Below are 12,024 nucleotides of genomic sequence, written 5' to 3' on the forward strand. Positions count from 1 at the left end.
AGTTTCCAAGTCATCTTCAAAGGCAGCTGCACAGTGCAGTGTGTAGAACAGTACTCCAGTATGAATGAAATTGTGACATGATATAAGTGATGCTTTGAAAGAGAATGTTATAGAGGTGAAATCTGTAAACATTATGAATTTCTTTCATTTTCAGACTTTTTCATCCAAATGTATACACTGACTATTTATTGTTGACAAGTGAATGAAACAATAATGCTAATGATAGCTTTTTCAAGCAAATAAAGGCATGCAATTTTGAACAAATGCTGATATTAGTGTGGAGACATTAAAAAAAAAGTCCCATATGCCCACCTAATTTTAACTACCGCCAGCTTAACCACAAATCATGAAGCAGCCCTGTTCTACTAAAATTTACTCCTCAAATCCAGACATACTGACTCTCTGATGGATAATATGAAGAGATGAGAACATTTTAGTGTCCAAGCACAGAGTTAGGGAGTGACTTCAAGAGACAACACAAAAGGAATGCTTTTTGTCTGGATGTATTGTCGGTGGTGTATTAGTCAACGAGGTAATTGATATTTGTGTCTTAGTTAAGCTGTGTTATGAAACATTTGTTGAACTAATTTGGAACCAAACTGGAACCAAAGTTTGGAACCAAACTTTCAGTCAGAACCAAACCACAGTGGATCCTTGTTATACACTGGGGTTTGGTTCCAAGATCTCCCATGTATAACAAAATCAGTGTATGCTCAAGTCCCATTAAATATAATGACATAGCAAAATGGTGTCCCTAATAAAAAATGGAACATCAAGGTAAATTTATACTTTTTTGGAACATTTTCAAACCATGTATGCTTGAATCCGTGTATAAAAAATCCGTGTATAAGAAGGGCTGACTGCATAACAGAAGCAGAAAATAACATGGTTTGTTTCCTTAATGCTCAGAACTGCTTTTTACATATATATTTGGCAGGTCAAACAAAACTAAGCTGAACAGAAGTATGTTTGTATTGCCTTTTTGTTTAATGCCAGCATTTTAAAATGGCAGGTTGACCCTCGAATTTGCATGTCAGCCTGTCTGTCTGCCAGTCATGACAACAAATACAATGTTGTGGTTTTATATATAAAGCCTGAATGGGAAAAGTTGAGAGGTGGAATCATGGTTGCCTTACAAGTATGGCAACTCTACAGGTCTGGCATCAGCCTCACTAATAAAATCAAATCCAATGCTGTTTTATGACCTTGAATTTATGTGACTACAGAGGATCAAAGGATTTCTGTCCCACTGGACTCTAAGGTCTATAGTTCATGGCAAAAAAAGAGAGAGAGGGGAAAAGCTCATCAAAAAGAACATTTTGGTGGTGAGGCTTTTCATTTTAATAAGCTACAGCAATAAAAGAGCTGCTAGGTGTCCAAAAACATTCTCCAAGCTCACAGTCAAAATCACCTTTTTGTATTCCCCACATTGTTATTAGATCCATACAACGCCTCTGGTTTGACCATGCTGTTGAATCTTCTCATGCTGCAACTTATTCTGGACATACCTCTTTCCCCCCATTAGTTCCCCCCTCATTTTAAACTGAAACTTGTCAGATTTAAGATTAATGGTCCAAGACTCCTGCAGATTAATACAAAAGTGTTACAAGCTTCTCAAGTCAGAACTTTATTGTCATTGCAACTGCTTCAATACTGAAATAAAGCTGAGCATTCTGGCCTTGCCACCACACAGTGAAATAGTTTCATGCTATAGGAGTGTGTCTTTTTCATTAGAAAGAACAGCAGCACTATCCTTTTTTACTGGTCATGTATGTAAAAAGGGGTTGAAATCTGCAAGAGTAGCCTTATACTTGCCTTCTGTACAGCAGACATCTTGGTATCATTACTGTAGTTCTGCAATTCACTCACTAGACAAAAAGAACCAAAGGCATTAAGAACAACTGACGTTTTGCACAGTCAAGAGCACCTTGAATAAATGCTGTTTTAGTTTTCTGCAATCTAAATTAGGTCATATGCATTTGATAATGCATGTCACGTCTGAGCTTGTTAAATATAGTGAAACATTATGTTACCTACCAAAGACTGTGTTCCTTAACTGACAGAAACAGGCAAAGAAAACAACAATCTTGATTCATAGGAGATTTGATACAGCTTGGTTTGCATAAACAATAGAATAACATGGTTCCCTAATACTTAGAATCATTGGCCTGTTACAGACAGGCCATAGTCTGCTAAAGCTGAGTAGAATCCTGATGCAGAGTTCACTGTACTGCTCCAATCTGCAAGGGGAATACCATTTCTGAGTGCTCTTGATGTTAAAAAAAAATAGTGCATCAGTAATCTTCTTTGGTGATTAGCCATCAGAATAAGAAAATGCCTGCAGACATTATTGTCATGCCCTGCTTCTAGGACACGTACATGGACTCTTGACATAGACTGAAGCAGTGGACTTGATGGGACTTGCTGCTGAAGCAGAGCAGGAGAAGGCTCCAGAGCCACACATCTCAGAGACAGACCAGAGTCCTGCCCATTCAGATAGAGAAAACAACTTATTTATACCTACCTTTGCAGAGTGGAGACAACAAAGGGAGGGCTTGAGGAGTTTGAGAGGGTTTAAAGGAAGCAGCAATTAATTAAACAGCAACTTCATTGAGTTGCTGATCTATACATTCCCAGCCCTGCCCTCCAGGCATTGTTGGAGATTATCTGACCTACCATCATGTTCCTGAACTCTGTGCTTGACCAGGACTGTGTGTGTTGACTCTGGATGCTGTGTACCTTACCTGGACTATGTTTGTTGACTCTGGATGCCATTTACCTGACTTGGACATTGCTGAACTCTTTTTAGGACTTAAGGCCTGTATTTCTTAAAGGAAAGTAAGTGCTGAACTGTAAGTTGCTCTGTGACTTGACTTGCTCATTAGCTGCTGGCTATCAGTTGTGTAGCAATCAGCCTGTGGCTGGTTGCCTGGGCTGTGTGGCGGACAATTATCTATGATGTGTATATAGGTTAAGGTTTATCTGCTAACTTCTGCATGTGGAGAAAAAAAAAGGAGTGACCATGACTGGCCCACCTGAAAAATTGGGGCTCCCAGTAGCAGGCAGAATCTTAATGAATAGATTACAACAGGGACAGATGGGCGCATACGATGTTGGTAGGACTAATAGTGGACCTGACTCCTCCTTATTCATACATTAGTCTATCATGTGGCTAATAAATGAATAGTGCTTATATGAGACAGGTTTTAAATTTAATTGTCTGGTCCAGTTCTTGGACCTAAGTGCAAAGAGCTGAAGACCTTCCTGTTCAGTTCACCAAATTAATCTGCTGAGTGTGCCCCAGGTGGCTGAGATGAGCAACAACTGATAAGGATTTCGTTTTTAGTATATTACTATATTTTTCTTGTATTTTATTATATTGTATTGTTGTGTTTTATTGTTCTTGTTTATATATGTTCAGTGTTCCACCCTTTGATGAAAAAGGTGTTGTTGTTGTTAATAATAATAATGCTGTTGTTAATAATATTTTTTTATATATAAAATTACCAGCTTGGTAGATGAAGGGAATTCTGTGAATATAGTATATCTTGATTTCAGTAAGGCCTTTGACAAGATTTCCCATGACATTCTTGCAAACAAGCTAGTGAAATGTGCGCTAGACAAGGCAACTGTTACATGGATTTGTAATTGGTTGACTGGCCAAACCCAAAGGGTGCTCAACAATGGCTCCTTTTCATTCTGGAGAGAAGTGACCAGTGGAGTCCCACAGGGCTCTGTCCTGGGGCCAGTGCTATCCAACATCTTTATCAATGACTTGGATGACAGAATTGGGGGCATACTTATCATATTTGCAGATGACACCAAATTAGAAGGAGTAGCTAATACCCCAGAGGACAGGATCAAAATTCAAAATGACCTGAGTAGATTAGAAAGCTGGGTCAAAGCTAGCACGGTTTTATTATGGGATTTTATCTGTTTTATGCAATGTTTTAATGGTTTTTTAATTGTTTGTACACCGCTTTGATCTGCGTAAAAGCGGTATATAAAAAAATTATTATTATTAAAATGAAATTCAGTATGGAGAAGTGTAAGGTACTGCACTTACGGCGGAAAAATGAAATGCATAGATATAGGATGAGGGACACCTGGCTGAATGAGACTAGGGAAATTACCGCACTGGAGTAAAAACGTTCCCCAATGCGTTCTCACGAGCGTGAGCACGGCATGTGATGGGAACCCGATGGGGCCCAGAACGCTAGTTTACTGCACAGCGGAATGGTGCCGTCGCCACCGGGCGTTCCCATTGGGTTCCCAATGTATTCCAGGAGACGCCATTTCTGGGAACGGTTTGAAACTGACCCCAGAAATGGCGTCTCCTGGAACACATTGGGAACCCGATGGGAACACCCGGCGGTGCCGGGGGTGTTCCGCCGTGCAGTAAACTAGCGTTCTGGGCCTCATCGGGTTCCCATCACGCTCCGTGCTCGTGCCCGTGAGAACGCATTGGGGAACGTTTTTACCCCAGTGCGGTAATCTCCTATGTGTGAAAGGGAGAAGGAGGAAAAACATCACTGTTCAGGCTGGAAACTGGCCTGGACATTAAATGGTGGTTCCTGCCAGAATCTATCCTGGCTCTGAAAGACAGTGGCAGCAGAGCTAGGAAACTCCACAGGGACAGTTGGGTAGTGTAGACAATCTACCCAATGTCCTTGTGGAGAAAAAGTGACAAGCAGTGACTGGGGTGGGTTTGGGGACAGGAGCCCATTTGGACTTTTGCCCCTAGTGTATACAAACTCTAGGCGCTTCTTGTGGATATAATTCTGTGAACTGGAACTTGACTTCAAGCCTGTCTCTACATCTGTGTTGTTTAGGCAAGGTAGTCATATCTGTTTGTTTGCTTATTTATAACCTACCTACTAACCATGGGAGATTACAGTGCATTTAAAATATAAAATAATAGCAAGAATTCTTAAGGGTCTATACATGTTTCCTCTCAGACTTTAGGTGTTCCAGGTGTTACGCTGCTTCTGGCAAATCTCAGAGGAAAGGGTTGCTGAAACAGCCAGATGTTAAGTTTTTACATGATAAAGGTTCTTCACTGGGGCTAGAACTACTGCTGTGTCTCATATTTTTGACATCGCCAACATGTTTACAAGCTTCCCCTTGTCCTCAGATGTTTCAGCTGCCTCAAAGACAAAAAGGTGTATCAGGAAGATATATGTACAAGACCATGTGCATAACTCTCATAATTCACTACTTCAGTATCAGTAACTTTCTTAGTACAGTAATAGCATTTCAGTAATTTTATACTTTTTGTTGCCTTAACCCCTGCATGTTACTTTATCTATTATCCACATGCATACATCTTTTGGATCCCATAGACATCTCTTTACACAAAATATTTTTAGTGTCCTGGGGATTTTTACATGTGTTATGTCTTGAATTATTTTATTCTTAGCCAGCACATTGGGAATAAATCTAAATGCTGTCCTTGAAAACTACATTAATACAGCATATGAAACAGATTATGAAGGCTGAGGTGTCTGAGGAATTTTGATTTTTAAGCAAATTGTCATATTCTGTTTTTTCTGTCCAAATAGTCTTTGATTGTTAAGCCTCTGATTGTAGTTGCTGAAATTTAAAGCAAATGTATAGTTGGTTCAAGGATATTAAAACACACACACACACACAAACCCTTTTGTTGCAAAGGCAGATTGTGTATTATAAAATGCTTTATAGCCCAAAGGATGGTAGTGGAAATCATCCCAGCTCCCTTAATTTTTAGAAAGAATTTCCCCCTTCTTTTCAGCTGAAGAGCTTCCAAGAAGGGCTTTCAAAGGTCAATAAAAAGTCTTACAACTTTAAAGGCAATAAATTTGGCCCAGTATCTATACATGTGTCATTTTGGAATCCAAAATAATTTTTCTCATTCTAAACACAGGAATTTATCAGTAGAAAGGGGAAATATATTTATAATTTAAGGCACTGGCTGTTCTGTACCAGTCTGTTTAAGCATATGGATTTTTAAAAAAGAAAAGAAGGGCTGACTTGAAACTGGAATCATGTTTGGTTTTAAATATTCAGTTTGGGGAACAAGTAGAGATACAGCAGAGGCTGAAAATACACCTGATAGCTATATTTGAATGCCTAGTTTGATGACCTGATGCATTCATATTGACTGTGCACTCAGCTGGATAGGATCCCTTTAAGAAGTAGTGGTTTGTTTTCTAAAGCACTGAGGTATTGGGTTGGGGGATAAAATAGCTGTTAAGAGAGAAAAAAAACTGATAAAGCCAGAAGAGTTCAGGACCTCCTAACCATTCTTTTCATTTTAAAAATTTCTGCAGGCGAGAATAAAAGGGGTGAGTTGTTTATTTTCAGGTACTGTAATTATTTTATTTAGCTAGCAATGAGCAGTGAGCATATGTTAATATCTGTCAACAGCTGACCAGTAGAAGTTCTAAAAACTCAAATGTCAAAGGTACTGAGAGAACATGTTTCTGCGAATTAGCAGCACAGAATTTGTATTATTTTTAATAATCCCATAATAAGAGCAAAAGCCAGCAGAACTCTTCTTGGATGAAGAAACAAGTAGATACTACACTCAACCTATAAATAGTCATGCAAAGGTAACTAGGGAGATGCTCAGCTTATCTCCATCAGTAATAGATTTCCTTATTCCAGAAGAGCAAAAATATTTCCCAAAATAGCTGTAGCTAGAATATGGGTGCTGGCCTCAAGCCACTTCCTAAAGCTATGAGAAATGTAGTAGGTGCTGCCACATGCTCCTTTAACCATCACTCCCAATAAGCTCAGGAAGAATAGAAGGTAGTGCACTGATAAATCTCTGGGTGATTTGAAGTAGATTGGCAAGGATTTTCAACTCACAGTTATTTAATAATTGCAATATCAAAATGGCTACTCATCCACACAAAAATATATTAGTGAAATGACAAAACGTTGGGGTAACCAAGAGTGGATTTGTTTTTGGAAGAACTGAAAAGAAACTCTGTTCAGGGCTTGTGCTCAAAACAAATCCATGGGCTCAGAATTCTTTATTTCTTTGTTTATGTCTTTGGAACCATATGTCTGAAACACTGAGTTTGTGGACTCAGAGTTCTAATAATACTCTGATTTCTAATACCTACTTCAAATGTAGCTAAGCCTGTGTTCTGCTGAAAGCTTAGAAACTTTATCTTGTGGGAGTACAAACTCCCTACACCAGCATGCCTGTGGTTTGAATCTGCCCATCCCTGACATAGGAAATAGGTGTTACTTCTTCTGTTATGGAGTACCAAAATCCCCCAAGAGAGAATTCGCTTGTGGCACTGACAGCAAAAGATGGTTCTAATACAGTGACTCTGTGGGGATGACCAACAGCATTGGTACGCCTAGAATTTGCCAGTACTGAGGAGCAGAAGCAGTGATCATAGCTGGTTCCTTCCATTCATTGTTAAATTATTTTAAGTTTCCCATTTGTTGGTCCATAAAAAGGTAATAGTGGGTGTCATTAACAATTGATATAGAGGTAGTTCAAAACAAAAACAAGTGTGAAATAATGCAATTAACATTAGTAACATTTAATTTTTTATTATTTTTATACATATTTTGTATTTCATTGTCAAAATGTCTGTCTGACTAATTCCCCCTTTAAGGTGGTAAGGGAGATGCTACCTGTTACTATGACCAGTTGTAGACATGGTGCACAATAAGTAAAATAAAGATTCAAAACAATAACTATACTTCTTGTATTTTCTGTTACTCTTTCACAGTCTGAATTTGAGCTCAAAGTCTTTCATATCCGAGGAGAACATGCTTCATCAATAGCAAAACTTGAGGAAGACATTACAAAGTTGAAAAAATGAACTGGAAAATAAATTGTACAAAAGAACTGAGGAAACAAAGGATGTCTGCATATCCACTGAGGATGATTTCCCTCCAAAGTTATACAGAAATGTCTGCATACAAACAGACAGAGAAACCTTTATAAAGCCAACTGAAGATGAAAGCCGAACAGTCAAGAATAACCAAATAATACCTAAGAAACTTTCTATACCTTTTCTGAATAATAGTGCTTCTGGCTCAACCGATCATAAAGAAACAGGTGGTCATGGCCTTGTCTCAGGGAATGTTGCATCTCAGTTTGATCAAAGGTTGCCTCCTCCACCACCTCCTCCTCCACCACCACCTCTTCCACCTTTGCTATCTGGTTCTGTCCCTCCACCACCAGCTTTACCACCAGGCTTGAGAACCACTCATCCACCGCCACCCCCTCCACTTCCTGCACCTTTTGGAACTCATCAGCCCCCACCGCCTCCTCCACCAGGGCCTCCTCCATCAGGAGCAGGGCCTCTTCCTCCTCCACCACCACCACCTCTTGGATCTAGTGTCTTCCTATCATCAAGTCAAGGTCCACGAAAACCTGCAGTTGAGCCCTCCTGTCCTATGAAGCCACTTTATTGGAACAGAATACAAATAAAAGACTGCAGGTAAAGTGATTTCTTCTTGTTACTTTGGCACATACTATTGTATTTTCAGTCAGGTATGCAGTCAATTGCTGATTGGTCATATATTATTTTGATATATATGATTGTAACACAGTACAGTATCTCAAGATACTGTACAATGAAAACAGACTAGATTCCCCCCTCCAAAAAAAGCCCATGAGAAATATCCAAGTCAGTTTTGAAAAGGAAGAGTCTGAGAAGCAGAAAAATAGCTTATTTTGGATGGTTCATTTTCATGGAGCAAATATCCAGTCATCCAATCCTCTGTCTTTAAGTTCTTTTCAGAACTACACCCTACAGCATATTATTATTATTATTATTATTAACCTTTATTTATGAAGCGCTGTAAATTTACACAGCGCTGTACATGCAATCTTTTTAGTTAGACGGTTCCCTGCCCTCAGGCTTACAATCTAAAAAGACAAGACACAGAAGGAGAAGGGAGTGGTGGAGGGAAAGGGTAAGAGGTCCAGCAGTTCCTCACAACCTCCGAGGCCTGGACCAAGGCAGATGGACTGGAGGGAGGGCAAGGCTTCATAATGGATGGTTAATCATTATCCAGGGAAAGTACATAATCACAAGTAGGATAATACATATACAGTACATAGGAATACAGGAAATGGATCGATAAACAGCCAATAACAGAAGATCAGATAGTAAGCGACAATTATGCGATGCCTGGGAAGGCTTCTCTGAATAGGATGGTTTTCAGCTCCGTTTTGAAGCTGGTTAAAGAAGTGATGGCTCTTGCTTGTGGAGGAAGAAGGTTCCAGGAGTGAGGGGCAGCAAGTGAAAAGGGGCGAATCCGGGATGGGGCAGAGGAAATCCTGGGCTGAGACAGCAGACCTTGACTACCAGAACGGAGGGCCCTGGTGGGAAGGTGAGGAGAAAGAAGGTCTGATAAGTAAGGAGGGGCCAGTCCATGGAGGGCTTTGAATGTCGACAGCAGGAGCTTATACTGAATGCGGAAAGGGAGAGGGAGCCAGTGAAGGGATGCCAACACAGGAGAGATGTGGTCAGAGCGGTGGGTGGAAGTGATAATGCGTGCAGCTGAATGCTGGACAGAGATTAAAGGACGGAGGTGAGAAAGAGGAAGCCCAGCCAGGAGGACATTACAGTAATCAAGTCGTGAGATCACTAGGGCATGGACCAGGATCTTGGCAGTAGAGGCGGAGAGATATGGTCGGATTTTGGCAATATTGTACAAAAAGAATCTACAAGCCTTGGCTGTGGTCTGGATCTGAGGGATACACGACAGAGAAGAGTCAAAGATAAAGCCAAGACTGCGGGCTTGCTGGACTGGTTGAATGGAAATGTTGTCCACAGAGACAGAAAAGGAGTGTTGAAGGTTGGGCTTAGGAGGAAAGACAAGAAGCTCCGTCTTGGACATGTTGAGCTTCAAACGCCGATGGCGCATCCACTGTGAGACAGCTGTAAGGCAAGATGAGACTTGCTGTTCAAGCCTTGGAGAAAGGTCAGGGGCAGAAAGATACAGCTGGGTGTCATCGGCATACAGATGGTAGGAAAAGCCAAAAGAGCTAATGAGTTTTCCTAAGGACAGTGTGTAGAGAGAAAACAGAAGGGGACCCAGAACAGAGCCCTGGGGAACTCCAACAGATAAGGGAACAGGAGAAGAAGTCTGACCTCCTGCAACTACTGCAAAAGATCTGCCAGACAAGTAAGATCTAAACCAGTCGAGAACAGAGTCTGAGAACCCAAGGTCAGAGAGTATGTCAACTAGAAGACAGTGATCAACAGTGTCAAAGGCTGCAGACAGATCGAGAAGAATGAGAACAGAGTAAAGGCCATTAGCCTTGGCCTGTAAAAGGTCATTCGAGATCTTAGTGAGAGCTGTCTCTGTAGAATGCCTTGGGCGGAAGCCAGACTGAAAGGGATCAAGGATGGAATTGGCTTCAAGAAACTCAAGACAGCGCGAATAGACAACCCGTTCCAAAACCTTAGAAAGAAAGGGGAGAAGAGAAATCGGACGATAGCTAGACAAAGAGGAGGGGTCAAGAGAAGGTTTTTTCAGAATTGGGGAAATGAGAGCATGTTTGAAGTCCGACGGGAAGGAGCCTTTAGAGAGAGAGAGATTGAAGATATGGAGGAGCGAGGGCAGAAAGGAGGGAGCTATAGAGATTAGAAGACGAGTAGGAATAGGATCAAGAGGACAGGTAGCAGGTTTGGAAGAGTTCAGAAGTGTAGAGAGTTCATCCAAAGAGGCAGGAGGAAAGACAGAAAATTTGTTAGGCGAAGGCGATAGAAGATTAAGAGCAGAAGAAGAATCAGGAGGGACTATCTCAGAGCGAATAGTGGTAATCTTAGAGATGAAATAATTAGCAAAGTCATTAGGAGAGAAAGATGAAGAGACAGGAGGAGAGGGAGGTTTAAGCAAAGTGTTGAAGGTGGAGAACAAACGCTGCGGGCACCTCTCATTGGCAGAGATCAATGATTTGTAATAATTCTGTTTTGCCATAGAGAGGGCGCGCGAGAAAGAAGAAAGAACAAATTTGAAATGGATAAAATCAGCCCACTTTTTGGACTTTCTCCAAAGACGTTCGGCCGCTCTAGAGCAGGACCGGAGAAACTTAATGTTGGGGGTAAGCCAGGGCTGAGGCCTAGTCTTAGAGGAAGAAGTGCGTACAGAGACAGGGGCAAAATGGTCGAGAGTTGAGGAAAGAGTTGAGTTAAATAAAGACATAGCTGAATCAGCAGAATCCCCGAGATTTAGGGAAGAGAGAGATGAATCCAGGGTCAGACCAAGATGGTTAGAGTCAACAGATTGAAGATCACGAAAAAGACGTTGAATAGTATGGCGAGGAGGAGGAGTATAAGTGAGAGCAAAGGAGATTAAATGATGGTCAGATAGTGGAAAGTCAAGTGCCAGGTAGTCAGAAATGGCGCAGTTTGCAGCAAGAACTAGGTCAAGACAGTGACCAAGAGAATGAGTTGAAGAGTTGGAGTGTGGTTGGAGGCCAAAAGAAGCTAGCAGAGAGTTAAAGCGAGATGTTGTAGGGTTGTTGGAATCGTCAACGTGGATATTAAAGTCACCTAGGATCAAAGTGGGGACTGAATCTGAAAGGAAGAATGTCAGCCATGATTCAAAGTCAGATAGGAACTGGGTGGCAGAACCAGGAGGGCGATAGATGACTGCAACCCGGAGCTGTAGAGGAGAAAAGAGTCTAATAGGATGAAACTCAAAGGAAGAGAAATTATAGCTGGGGGGAAAAGATAGAACTTGAAACTGGCAGGAGTTAGATAGCAAGATACCAACCCCTCCTCCTCGACCCTCAGGACGGCTTGTGTGCGTGAAGGAGAGACCACCAAAAGAAAGGGCAGAGGAGGTTGCAGTATCATGGGCTGGGAGCCAGGTTTCGGTGAGAGCGAGGAGGTTAAAGGATTTAGAGAGAAAGAGGTCATGAATTGCTGTTGCTTTAGGGGCAGCAGAGCGGCAGTTCCAGAGGGAACAGAGGAAGGGAAGTAGGGAGACAGGGAGAGGCCGGATGGGGATCAGGTTAGGAGAAATGTGGCGAGCCATGGGAAGGATGGGGTTCAC

The 12,024-nt window shown here is 41.4% G+C and overlaps 1 protein-coding gene across 1 annotated transcript in view; it reads left to right on the forward strand.

Annotated features, from left to right (window-relative positions):
* Positions 1-12,024, forward strand: part of FMN1 (formin 1) — a 170,117-nt gene that overhangs the window by 66,934 nt on the left and 91,159 nt on the right. Inside the window, 2 exon segments of the mRNA XM_042446233.1 lie at positions 7,734-7,817; positions 7,819-8,450. Coding sequence (XP_042302167.1) covers positions 7,734-7,817; positions 7,819-8,450 — 716 coding nt within the window.

The sequence above is a fragment of the Sceloporus undulatus genome, chromosome 1 (genome assembly GCF_019175285.1).
Source record: "Sceloporus undulatus isolate JIND9_A2432 ecotype Alabama chromosome 1, SceUnd_v1.1, whole genome shotgun sequence".
Taxonomy (NCBI): Eukaryota; Metazoa; Chordata; class Lepidosauria; order Squamata; family Phrynosomatidae; genus Sceloporus; species Sceloporus undulatus.